At 37.4% G+C, this 12,986-nt stretch overlaps 2 protein-coding genes across 6 annotated transcripts; both read left to right on the plus strand.

Annotated features, from left to right (window-relative positions):
• The first annotated feature begins 855 nt into the window (after positions 1-855).
• On the plus strand, positions 856-5,414 carry LOC118041752 (serine/threonine-protein kinase MPS1). Of its 4 annotated transcripts, XM_073404491.1 has the most exons (7): positions 856-1,282; positions 1,619-1,750; positions 1,829-2,008; positions 2,165-3,195; positions 3,471-3,671; positions 4,178-4,339; positions 4,595-5,414. In XM_073404491.1, exons 1-7 carry the CDS (start codon positions 1,108-1,110, stop codon positions 5,162-5,164), a joined length of 2,451 nt encoding a protein of 816 aa, XP_073260592.1. In that variant the 5' UTR covers positions 856-1,107; the 3' UTR covers positions 5,165-5,414. The 4 variants fall into 4 exon arrangements, with proteins under 4 accessions (XP_073260592.1, XP_034905128.1, XP_034905129.1 ...); XM_035049237.2 differs by having other exon boundaries at positions 1,619-2,008; XM_035049238.2 differs by having other exon boundaries at positions 1,619-2,008; positions 2,234-3,195.
• Positions 5,415-6,293: 879 nt separating this feature from the next.
• Positions 6,294-12,298, plus strand: LOC118041751 (biotin--protein ligase 2). Of its 2 annotated transcripts, XM_035049236.2 has the most exons (10): positions 6,359-6,612; positions 6,699-6,981; positions 7,068-7,129; positions 7,209-7,357; positions 7,745-7,865; positions 8,043-8,198; positions 9,479-9,524; positions 10,545-10,611; positions 10,928-11,004; positions 11,969-12,298. In XM_035049236.2, the coding sequence occupies exons 1-10, from the start codon at positions 6,444-6,446 to the stop codon at positions 12,009-12,011; spliced, it is 1,173 nt and encodes a 390-aa protein (XP_034905127.1). In that variant the 5' UTR covers positions 6,359-6,443; the 3' UTR covers positions 12,012-12,298. The 2 variants fall into 2 exon arrangements, 1 of the variants encoding a protein (XP_034905127.1); XR_012167899.1 differs by lacking the exon at positions 11,969-12,298 and having other exon boundaries at positions 6,294-6,612; positions 10,406-10,611.
• The last annotated feature ends 688 nt before the right edge of the window (positions 12,299-12,986 follow it).

The raw sequence follows: 12,986 nt of genomic DNA on the forward strand, positions 1-12,986 counted from the left end.
TCCGTTGACTTACTGTTTAACATTTATTCCCAAACATGGGAAAGTAAGGAAAACGAATTCCAGGAATTCGTTTTCCGTGAAACAAACAGAGAATTAGTGTCAAAGTGATTCAATTTGACGAGGAGAATAAATAATGGTGATTTTTTTTTTTATAAACATGGCTGAAAAGAGTAAATAAATTTTCATTTAAATCTTTTTGATTTAGTTTATATTTACCTTTTAGATTGATTTTAAAATGTTTTTGGATTAATGAGTCATTGTGTTTTCATGTGAAAATAGATGAAAAATTGATTTTTCAAGCCAACCCTCGCAACCCCCTGGTTTTATGGGCAATAACCTAGCGGGTGACTAGCCACCCATTTTTTTACTCTAAAGAGAAAAAATAAGTGGATGACCCATCATCCACTCATAAAAAGAAACAAGCATGCCTGGAGTTAGAAGACTAATTAATTATTTTTTAAAACTAATTCTTCTAACATAACATTAACTCATTCTTCTAACATAAACAGCATATATGCAAAAACAAAATGTTTACGTTTTTAATGAAAAAAAATCATTATATTTTAAAATGTACGAACATCACTAACACAATTTTCCATTACATTCAAAATTAATTTGAAATTTTACCCCTGAGTGATAAAACTAATCATGACTATATTTTAAAATAGAAGACCAATTAATTATTTTTTTAAAACTAAAATAACTATTTAATTCATTTTGCAAGATTACATGTACTAATTTATAATTTACTCAATATTAAATGGTTCAGAGCTGAAAAAAGAAAAAGCCCAATAAAGGCCCAAATACAGCAAACAACCAAGATTCAAGGGCGCCAACAAGTCATTTCAAAACTTCAACGCTGCTCTTGCTCAGTTGGCTCTGGCAAGAACAGCGGATGGAATGCTGTTCCACTTTCTCAACGTGACACACAAAACACAGGGCACTAAAAAATTCCGATGCTTCCTCCTCATCGTCATGGACAGCACGCATGCCCTAACCTAATTCCTTCTAATTAAAATATCTCTCCTCCAGATAAGTATCTTCGTTTCTGTCTTCTCCTTCACAAACTGCTCCTCTCCTCGACGGAAATGCCGTTGAGATCCGGCCATGGACAGGGAGGCTAACCTTCCTCTCCCATCTGTACCCCCGCCAAAAAATCTCGTTCGTCCGGTCACCAACGCCGCCGACACGACTTCATCTTCGTCCTCGTTCTCTTCCTCCTCCTCCCCCCCGGACTTTCTCAGGCATGTCCAAGCCGCCTTCAAGCGCCACCGCCCCCTCGGTACCACCACCCCTATCTGTAACTTTTTGTGCTTTCGATCTCTCTAGATATCGCTTTTACTAAGAAGTTCTGAAAATTAGGGTTTAAAATTTGGCACATTCATTCATTTATTTATCTATTGTTATTTACTATAAAATGAAATTAAGGCTTAATCCAGGAATGCTGATTGCTATGTTCACGATTGTGTTAGTTAATTTGGAATCAACTTCTTCATCTTGAAGTCAAGTTCGAAGAATTTTTTTTTTAATTTGTGACCAAAATACTTTAATTATGACTTTTTGACCGTTAAATTGTAATATATGTCGAAGTTCTAAGTGTTTGGCATGCTCGTTTTAGGTATAATGCAAACGAATAATAGTATAAAGCCTAGGCGTACGTTGATTCCACAGCGTGAAGCATCGAGAACCGTAGCTTCAAATGTGGATCCTAATACAGGGACGAAGAAGTCTCAAGATGTTGTTCCTCTAAGTAAAGATTCAATTTTGCAAACAAAGAATCCAGTTGCTGCTACTAGGGAAACTCATGAAGATGCATCTCCGTTTCCAGGAACCATTACAAAGACGTTTGATGAGAGTTTCAATCCGCTTGATGGACAGAGAGAGCAACCAGAATCTGTTATTGCTACTAAAGAGGATAATCAGGTGCACCTGGCATGTGTAGAATCTCAACTTGTTGATGGTAAGAGAAAAGTCCAGTTTTTGACAGTGAACAAGGCCACTTCCCAGGGTAATATACTGCTCCTTGCTTTTTTGAGTGATCGTTTGAAAGTTGGTTTTGTTGGATTACTTGTTGTTTGTCATCTAATCTAAGATGCCGTGGCAACAGCTTTTAAGTTTTGTACTGTGGACATATATATATGTACTGTTATCTTCTAACTTGCAGGGGCCGATGATGGAATGGCCACTGGATTGGAGAACTTGTCTTCTCATATGGGTTCACTTGCATTGACAGAAATGGAATGGGATGTGAGCAATCAAGTAGAGGTGTCAAATGTGATTAATGATGAAATGAAGCAGCAGAACTTTCAGAACATGGAATCAGATGTCACTTCGAGATCTGATGGAGCTGTAACATCACTAGCAAAGAGAGCAATGGTTGTTCAGGATCAGTTGCATCAATTGAGGAACTTCTTAAACCAACCAGCTACTCAATCATCTGTTGGTCCATCTTGTGCTACCACAACATCTGTTCATTCTACTTCGGCACCCATGCTTAACTCAACGACTTATTGCTCTCGTCTGCATACAGAGAGTGGTTCTCAAGCTGCTGTCGAACCTTTGAGGGATTCTAATGCAAATTCTTTGCATGCAACTCCAAGGAATTTGGAGCAGCTGTCACATCCTTTATTGAAGGACACAAGTGCTATGCTAATTGACATGAGAGCCACTGCAACCCAGCCTTCCACCTCTGCTATTCATTCCCAATTTAAGGAGCTTAACCTGCCTAAGGAGCAAAAGGGAAGCATGCCTGAGGCACATGACATTGCAAACAATCCTTCTCTTGTTCATAAGCCCGCCAAGGAGAGAGGACCCGCAGATGATGGTACTGATGTCCAATCTCAGCGTCCAATGTCCAGAAACCCATCTTCAAATGTGAAGTTGGAGCCTTCTAAACCAGAAAACAAAGAAAAGGTTGCAAGCAGTAAAGGCACATCAATACCTCGGAAAAGGAGTTATGATCCAGATTTGTTCTTTAAAGTTAATGGGAAGCTCTATCAAAGGCTTGGTAAGATAGGAAGTGGAGGAAGCAGTGAGGTTCACAAAGTCATTTCCTCAGACTGTACAATCTATGCACTCAAGAAAATCAAGCTCAAGGGTCGTGATTATGGAACTGCATATGGTTTTTGCCAGGAAATTCTATATCTAAACAAACTAAAGGGGAAGAACAACATTATACAGTTAATAGACTATGAGGTACTCACTTGCATCCTTAAAAGAATCATGCTTATAAATGATATGATTTAACTGGGGCAATCATGTTTGCAATTTACTCAAACTCTATACCTTGTGGTTGTACATATGTGCTTCGAGATAACATTATAGAAGACGATAAATCTTCTGTGCCAGAAGAATAGGTCTTTTATATTGATGTTCTTTTTTCTTCTCATCAGAATCCATATCTTAAAGGCTTGACATCTGTTCTTGATTTATTCATCTACTAGATCTCTAACACTCTCTTTTGGAATTAGGTGACAGATAAAGCTTTGCTCCATGAAGTCATGAGTAGCTCCATAAGTAATAAAGATGGAAGAGTTAAGGATGATGGGTGTATATACATGGTCCTTGAATATGGGGAAATTGATTTGGCTCACATGCTGGCCCAGAAATGGAAGGAGATGGATAGCTCCAACCAGACGATAAATGAGAATTGGCTGAGATTTTACTGGCAGGTCCTCGGGCTTCACCTGGCCTTGCATCATAGTTGCAGTTTAATTTATATTAACACTCTATAGCTATTTCTCATATTACAGATTGATAGCTATAGCTACTAATTCGGATGTCAGTTTTTAATGCTAGAATGAAGTCATTTTGAATAGTGGGGAGCATTTTGTCTTTGTTTAAAGGAAGCACTGTAATGATGCCCCTGTTTTCATTATTGGGACTTTGTCTGCATCACGGGGTGGATAAATTTCTAATTTTGCATGATGTTGATTATTGGCATTTTTTCATTTTCCATCTCTCTCATAGTTTGTATGGAAGGGTATTTGGCATGGATGAGGAAACACACTTGTTTATCTGAGCAATGCAACATTGTCTTCATATGATACTAAAAAATAGAAAATTTACATCATCTTGAAAACACACAGAATTTGTTGGTCTAAGGCATAATTTTTTGTTTTATTCATTGTTATTTGAATGGCAGTGCATGACATTGTTTTGTTCAAATATTTTGCAGCAAATACTTCAAGCTGTCAATACCATTCATGAGGAACGTATCGTGCACTCTGACCTGAAGCCAGCAAATTTTCTTCTTGTCAAAGGTTCTCTGAAGTTGATTGATTTTGGTATCGCCAAAGCCATAATGAATGATACCACTAATATTCAAAGGGATTCACAGGTAGACTTTACTTATTCCTTGTATTTGATTTTCCAAACTATTATTAGATTTAGAAGTATGATTGCATCAGAATGCAGATTCCACCTTGTATGTGCCCTTCTGTTGACTGACCGCATGTTGCCACCTAAGAACACGCCCTTCTTTTGTTCTGTGTATTTTTGAATGAAGAGGATTGCTTAATTGTCAATTTAGCTTATTTAAGAGGTTCTTTAGTTAGTGTTATTTTGCTTAGTGGTTCATATTCTGTTTCTGCAGGTAGGTACCCTGAGCTACATGTCTCCAGAGGCATTCATGTGCAATGAGAGTGATGCGAATGGAAACACCATAAAGTGTGGTCGACCATCAGATATTTGGTCCCTTGGCTGTATCCTTTACCAAATGGTGTATGGAAGAACCCCCTTTTCTGAGTTCAAGACTTTCTGGGCCAAGTTCAAAGTTATAACAGATCCAAACCATGAGATAACTTATGAGCCAGTTTCCAACCCATGGCTTCTTGATCTTATGAAAAAATGCTTGGCTTGGGACCGGAACGAGAGGTGGAGAATCCCTCAATTACTCCAACACCCTTTTCTTGTTCCACCAGTACCAACTCAACCATCAGTATCTCAGAAACAAGGTTGTAAACTGCTTCAACTTGTCTCAGAAACTTGTAGCGGTGACCAAGAAGCTTCTGTGCTATGCCGTGAGCTCCAACAATTGCTTAACCCAGGTACTCTCACACCCGAGTCATTAACATCGCGAGACCAACAATGTAAGTTGCTCTCCCAGATGTCTAAGCTTTGTTTTCAGCTCCGGGAGTGTTTAGCAAAGTTAGAGAGAGGATAGGCATGGTTTCAGGTAGTCAACTCTGGGAAGGTCTTCTTCTCGTTTGGGAATCTGAGAAATCTTGTCCGTCCACTGTACACATCCCTGTTGTTTAATTATGCCTTCAAACAGAAGAATTGAACTCCAATTCTTTACTTGTATGCATCTTCTTTTTGAATGCGCGCAGCGCGACAATGGATGTGTAATCTTTCACTTGCTTTTCGCAACTTCTATGTAAGATAGCACAGTACTGACATGATTTTCTACTTAACTGTAATAGCCATGGATTTTCTGTAACGATAAATAATAATAAAAATAACAAAAACAACCTGGTGGCGGAAAACCTAAATTAACTCCTGTGTGGCAACTTCAGGATTTTTGCCCAAAATGATTTTTTTTCCCTCACTGGTATTGTTCAGAATACTTTGGCTCATGCAAATGCGAGTTTCTGGAATGGTAGGGTACTTATATCATACTCAATGTGAGAAGAAAAACTGCCTGCTCCTACGATTTTGTCTTTTTTCCAAACTATAGTGGCGTGAGCAATTTGTATGGGCTTGCCGGGGTTCCCTTGTGCCAGTGAATTTTTGCGTCCTCCTATTGATTGATCATGGAAGGCAGTAGAAAAGGAACGAAGCCGGTTGTGAGCTCCATGATTGATTACCTCCTTTGACTGTATTAACTGAATGCTTCCATTAATGAAGTTGACAAGGGCAAATCGTATCAAACGAATGCCAGAGTAATTACCATCTCATTTTGCAATTTTCTACATAGGCAGAGTCTAACCATCAAACGAATAGCAGGCGCAACAGACTTTCGCTTATCCTTCTCAAGCAGGGAGAGAGACAGCGATGCAACTTCCAGTCTGATCTCTGAAGATCATACATAAACACAATTATTCACTCCTCATTTTTTCCATTATTTTTTTCTTGTATCTGGTAGTTGAGTAGAATTGTAAATATTTTAGACTGGAGAGTGTAGACGATTCCAGTATTATTTTAAATTTAAATATTTAGTCTCACCTTCCCTTCCCTTCCTCCAATTTTCACATTCGCAAACATGCCTACAATTTTGGGCTGTGTAATTTCTTTTGTCATCAAATACCTCTCCGCCGTTCCTACTGCGAATGACGTGTCGCTTTTATAATCCAAAGGCTCCAAAACGTCAGTGACAACAAACTTTAAGCACCTGCTGTTCCTATAACACGTGTTGTGTTCTCCGCAAACTAAACTTCTAACGCCGTAGAGAAAAGAGGTTTTTTACGACTTGAATTGGACCCCAAGAGAGCGGAATCTAGCTAATGCCAGAAAAACTTCTCTCGCGCCTCTCTCGCGCTTCATTCACGCTTCCTCACCTGCGTTTTCTCTCTCCACAAGCTTCTCTCTCGCTCCGCTCTCTGCATAACTTCGTTGCTCCTACAAGCCAGAAAAACCCATTCACTCTGTCTCGATCAGTTGCAGCAGCTACAGGTACGTGTCAGATGCCTTAGCCTTTCTTGACAACTGGAAATGCTTTTAAATCTTGATTTGTTGTTGCTGTTGTTGTTTTGGTTCAGCAATGGATAGCAGCAGCAGCACGCCTTGTAAGCTGGTATTATGCGGAAAATCATCTGCAGAGAATGAAATTGCTAAATCATTAATGAATAATAACACTCTTAAACTGCCTGATAATGTGCAAGTCTCTACTCTCTTGCACTCGGAGATTATTAATAAGCAGCAGCGGCAAGACGAAGAGTCTTTCTGTATTGAACGGTTTATGAATTCTCTTTCAACTAATCAATTCGGTAGATTACTCATCTGGTCGCCGATATTGCCTTCAACTCATGATGTCGTTTCCAAGTAAGAATCTCCAATTTCAATTTTCCGATTTTTTTCGTGTGTATAATAATTTCAGATGCTTAATTTTTTTTCCTTCCTTTTGACAGTAATTTTGGTGAGCTTCCAATTGGTACTGTTTGCGTTGCTGATGTTCAATATAAAGGGCGAGGTTTGTGATATAAATTTCGTGCTGTGATTTAGGATTTCCAATAATCAATAGTTATAACTTTGTATGTTTGATTGTGCAGGTCGATCAAAGAATGTGTGGGAATCTCCAAAAGGTTGCCTGATGTTTTCATTTACCATTCAAATGGAGGATGGACGAGTTGTGCCTTTGTTGCAATATGTAGTGTCTCTTGCTGTTACAGAGGCAATAAAGGATGTTTGCGACAAAAATGTTGGTTTTTTTTTTTCCTTCGTAATTGAAGGGTGTTGCCAGTCATTAACTAGTTATAACCTTGCTCTTTCTTATTTGATATCTAATTATCGCTTACTTAGTGATGTTTGCTTAACAAGAGAACATAATGACTTAAACAAGTAAATTAGTCAAGTTGCATTCAGAGTATGTATCTTAGAGAACGAAGTGCTAGTAACTCATTACGTTTGTGTGTGAAAAACATAAGTTTTTAAAGAATTTTCACCTGATAGTGTCTGATTGAAAGGTGGCTTGTGGCTGCTTTACCCATCAATGCTATGCATGATTGTTTTATTGCAATTTTTCAGCCAGCCAGTATGTGAGTTTGAGGTTTGATTCACTCATTTGGGAGTATATGATTTATTTCAGAGCTTACCGCGTATTGATGTTAGAATCAAATGGCCAAATGATCTTTATTTAAATGGTCTTAAAGTTGGAGGCATTCTCTCCACCTCAACATATAAATCAAAGAAGTTCAATGTCAGTACCGGTAAATATAATTCTTTTTCTGTGATCTGCAATTGTTTTCTGATGTTCACACTTCCACATTGCTAACTGGCTACTTTGTTTATTCTTTATCACTTGTTCTCTATAATCCAAATTATAGAGAAGGTTGGTTCTAAGTTTGCATGTATGATACAAATAATATAGCATCACAATCTTGCAGGTATAGGCTTGAATGTTGATAATGAGAAACCAACAACATGCTTGAATGCAGTCGTAAGAGAATTGTCTGCTGCTGCATGCACATTAAGAAGAGAAGATATTGTTGCAGCCTTTCTAAATAAGTTTGAAAATTTTTATGATCTTTTCATAAATGGAGGTGAGCCAATACTTTTTGAAAAGTCATATTCATCATCAAACATGTCATCTCATTTATCAATCATTCTGTAGAAATGTCATCCAGACGTGCCAACCTTCTTTGGTTTTATCATGTCGAAAGTTGAAACTATCATTTTCTTGTAGCAATTAACTGAGTTTATTTCCAGATAAATTCATTTGGTAAGGGCCCATACTTGAAATGTTTCCTTAGAAATCCTGCTAGGTTAAAAGGCATGTATGTCTATGCATGATTATTCCAGTTGTTTCTTGGAGGTATGCTTGCCACTTAACATCATAAAAGGAAGACAAATAACACCTTGGTAACTCACATTTAAGGATTATTGGATATAGGATGGGGAAAAAAAAGAAGTTAGATTGGAAATTTTAATATCTGTTAGTCATTCGTTACATAAGCTCAAATGATTATTTTTGAGATTTATTTATAGCTTCATGGCTTCACCCCCTCCCTTCTCCCATTGCATACGTGGAATAGATTTTGATTTTAGCTCCATGGTTATCTTTTTTATTCTTTCCCTTGGATACTTGCAGACTAGTGCACTTGGGTTTTGCTGCTTTTAATTCTTGTATTACTTACATATTGTGGGGTTTAGGGGTTTGCTTCAAATTTCTTCCAGATATTTGTTTGTTGTCCCCTAGCCTGTAAAGCCCCAGCTAGAATTGGCTTTATTCAGAAATCAGAAAGCGTTGCAATGAGCTATTCTTATTAAGTTCTTTAAGATAGATTTGAGGGTGCTGATTTGATACTTTTCAACTAGTCACAGAATGCACATGCTAATTCTTAACCAAACCAACTGCTTCATGTAGTTCTGCTTGAATCAGCTATTGAGGGATTTTAGAATGGTAGGATAATGGATTGAATTTATATGGTTCATTAAAATGAATGGTGAAGTTTGATAGCAAAAGGGTGAAGATTTGATGGCTTTTTTTTTGGATCCCCATACTCTACTCATTTGTCCCTGGTTAATCATATATGGAAGGGCTAGATACACTCTAAGGTTAAGTTTTTTGTTCGGTTAGTTCTCAAAAACATAAATTCCAATGACTTGTTACAAGTTCCTAATTGTGTTGATGCTGTTTCCTTCTATCTTCTCATAGCTGCATCAGAAAATTCTTTAGAAATAGCAGTTTGTTTCTAGTGATTTTTTTCATTTCTCTTGCCAAACTAATTGTATTACATATGATGATAATAATAATAACAATAATGTCATGTTCATTCTTCGTTTGTTTTTTTTTTTTTTTTCCTTTTGGCATGTCATCCAGGATTTCAAACTCTTGAGGAGCTTTACTATAAAACATGGCTACACAGGTAAGACGTACATTTTGATCACTCTCCAGTGTTTAACATGATTCCCTCTTTCTTACGTTAATGATTTCCTTTTCTGGGTGTGCTTGTTTGCTTTATCTAAAAGGGGCACTGGAAATGTTTATAATTGATTAAGGTTGATGTTCATTCAAATCAAAGATGTTTTATCAGTTTCTCATTTCATCAGTTCCTCTGAAATTTTATGTCCATACAAGTTTTGAAGCAGATAATCTTTAAGATACATAGCAAAGGAGGTCCATCATCTCCTGTTATTTCTGTAGCCATGAAATGTATTGAAGTCCGTTGAAGTTTTAGATTACTATTTTTATGAATTCCTTGCACCTGAGAATGGTGCTTGGCAAACCTGAAAACAATGACTGAAATTAAAAAGAAAAAATATCACATTCTAGTTGCCGTATGGAAACAGAATATGGTTTCACACACTTTGCTTCAGCTAGGATGATGTGGTGTTCAAACCACCGGATCATTTGTTATCTTCTCAGTAATGTCCCTGTTTCAGCTGCTCACATTATCATTGGCCTTTGGGTGTGTTGACCTTAAAAGTGTAACTGGTTAGTTTCCACAAATCTTTCCTGTCAACTATTTTCTCATCCCCTACTCTATTCTCACGTGTTTTGATTCCCAATTCTTTTTTTTTTTTGGTTTTTACTGTTTACACATCACTAGATTTCTATTCGCTCTGCTTTAAAAATTCCTCATATTGAGCTAGATAACTGCTCAACTTTCTGTGCTATAAGACAGCTGATCTGAAATGTTTAAATTGTTTAGACAAGCATGTTTCAGCGATTTGTTTTCTGGGAACACCTTTCACTAATTTGCAATTTTTTTTTTTTTTTCACATGCTTCTATAATTGGAACTTCAGAGGCTATCTGTGTTATCTTGGAACCATAGTTATGCTCTTTATCCTGTACTAAACTCTTGAATTCAATGATCATAATCTGCAATACATTTGTCAACTTTTGCATGTATGGTTATGATTTTGTTTTGAGATGTTCATGTAGTGGGCAGAGAGTTATCATCCAGGAGAAGAACGAGAACCAAGTAGTGGAGAATGTGGTCACCATTCAGGTATGACCATTGATATGGTTCCTAGATGGCTGCTACCTTGCAATTTGAATCCACTCTTTTCTCCTATGGAGATCTGAGGAACAGTTTTATTCTAGTACACATTACAAACTGAAGATCCATACTTGATTTTGTAATTTCAGTTTCAATGATGAAGTTTGGAAAAAAAATAGTTACTTAAGCCCCTTGATATGACAAACCTGTTATATGATATTCTGCAAAATAAGGTGCCATTGCATTTTGCAATGGTGCTAAATAAGTGGAAATGTCATGTTCCTTGTGCTAGAGCCTAAGATTTAGCTGATTGTTTTATTTACAGGGTTTGACATCCTCAGGTTATTTGCTAGCTATCGGTGAAGACAATCAAATGTGTGAACTTCATCCTGATGGCAATAGGTAGATTGGTGTTACCTTTCCAGATATATATTGTTGTTTAGGATAATCTACACTTGTTCCAAGTTGAATTTGAAGAGAATTTATGAGTTTGTGTCTTGCTGGGTTGTGCATGAGTAGTACTTATTCAACAAAATCATAGTGCACAAGTCCTGCTTTGCTTTGAAGTTTTCTACAATTGACTGAGGAGCTGTATAAAATTCCAAGAGGCAATGTGATAAGCAAACATAGTGCTAGGTCTATGAAGATTGTTTTCGTGGATTCCTTTTTTTAAAAGAACGGGAGGGTTCCCCCACCCTAAATTTTAGATATCAGATGATTTCATTTCTTCAAGTTTGCTCTCTAGTTAAGGCTGTTAAGTTCAATTTTGCAATAAGCTTGTGTTTCTTTCATTCAAGTTCGTGTGGTAAAAAGAGAGAGATAAATGGGTATGTGTGCATGTGTGAATATTTGTCTCCTGATTTCTCCTCCAATAAGATTTAGGGTGCATTTGACACTATGGACGAAACGTTTGTGGCTGCAGCCTCATCGTTAGCTTTCTCATTACTTTCCAGTCATTAGCATATCAAAGCAACTTTTACCATATCTTTAGGTAGCTGTATGAGGAAAGGATGTGTTGATGTATCTTATTTTCTAATACAAGGATTACATGGACCCATGTGCATAGTGCCCCCTATGTAACTTTTCTCAACCCAGATGTCTCGAGCCCTTGGCTTGGTTCGTGTTTTAATGGGCCGTTATCAACTTTCTGTGTTTCTAAATTTTCCTTTCATCAACTCAAAAACAGCTAGAAACCCATGTGCTACTAAGTGTTACTATCTGCTATTATCTACTTGCCTTCCACTGAAATATGCCGAGATTGGTATCGTATAGTTTTACATTCAGATGATTTGGTTCCATACAGAGAACTTTCCTCATTATCCTCCCAAGATGAGTAATCACAGTTATTTGTTCTCATTGGCTGCAGTTTTGACTTCTTCAAAGGACTGGTCAAAAGAAAACTTGAATAAAGAAGATTCCCTGGCATCTTCCACTGGAGGCAAAAGTCATGTTGGAACAGCTGCGCAACTGGAGATGTTTTACGAACTGTATTTCTTATTTTCGTTTAATTAAATCACCCGGCCGATATTTATCTTCAAGTTGCTTTGTTTAAATGAGATATTGACAAAACTGACACAGGTCTTTCTTTAGTTCTTTTTTTCACCTTGCAAGTGCAAATGTTTATTTACTTGTGAATTAGGTCAGATACCTTCACCCAATATATATAATTAAGGTCAGGTCATCTAAATTACGAACATTGTACAGCGTATTGTACATTTGCAAACCGAGATCGCATACTTTTTTAAGTTGCTTGTTACTTTGCGGAGAGCAGATGTAGATCTCTAGCAATAATCAATCATTTGTTAGAAATGTGGTCACTTTTGTGCCAGCTGTGGAACGATACAAAGGAACAAATCGATAATTGATTTGGTCTTGTGGTTCGTTGATTATATTCTTTGTTCAAAAGGCCATATTGAAAGATGTGTTTGCTTTAGTTTTGTTGGCTGGATCCTTCCACCCATTATCAACCAGGTGTCAAACTAATATGGCTGTCATTGTTTTTCTACTTTATTCATCACTTTGATTTGTTGAAACATGCAGGGCAAAGATTTTGCTTCCAGGCCGATGATCACTCATCACTGGAGATACCTTGACTGGTGTGCGGTCTAAACCTCAGACACTGGTACACCGCCCTATGATTGAGGGGAATCTGTGTTATTCTCCTCCCTTTTCTCTCTCTGCATTTTATTTTGGCAAGGAAAAGAAAAGGACCCTCCACCCCCTTAAACACCAGCTTCTGCGTAAAACAAAATTTTCTAACTTGATATATATTATTGGGGCGGCCATAACCCGTTATCGGGGTCCACGTGGCAGACATTGTCTTCATTGCCGTGTGTCAGTATGGATTTATGTTGAGGTTTAGTCTTCTTCATAAGGCTGCAAAA

Source organism: Populus alba, chromosome 14 (assembly GCF_005239225.2).
Source record: "Populus alba chromosome 14, ASM523922v2, whole genome shotgun sequence".
Lineage (NCBI taxonomy): Eukaryota > Viridiplantae > Streptophyta > Magnoliopsida > Malpighiales > Salicaceae > Populus > Populus alba.

Coding starts and splice junctions, on each gene's coding strand:
- LOC118041752 (XM_035049237.2), top strand. CDS start 1,108: ATGGACAGGGAGGCTAACCTTCCTCTCCCATCTGTACCCCCGCCAAAA. Junction 3,196..3,470: donor TACAGTTAATAGACTATGAG/GTACTCACTTGC, acceptor TTTTGGAATTAG/GTGACAGATAAAGCTTTGCT. Junction 3,672..4,177: donor GGCTGAGATTTTACTGGCAG/GTCCTCGGGCTT, acceptor AATATTTTGCAG/CAAATACTTCAAGCTGTCAA.
- LOC118041751 (XM_035049236.2), top strand. CDS start 6,444: ATGCCAGAAAAACTTCTCTCGCGCCTCTCTCGCGCTTCATTCACGCTT. Junction 6,982..7,067: donor ACTCATGATGTCGTTTCCAA/GTAAGAATCTCC, acceptor TCCTTTTGACAG/TAATTTTGGTGAGCTTCCAA. Junction 7,130..7,208: donor TGTTCAATATAAAGGGCGAG/GTTTGTGATATA, acceptor TTGATTGTGCAG/GTCGATCAAAGAATGTGTGG.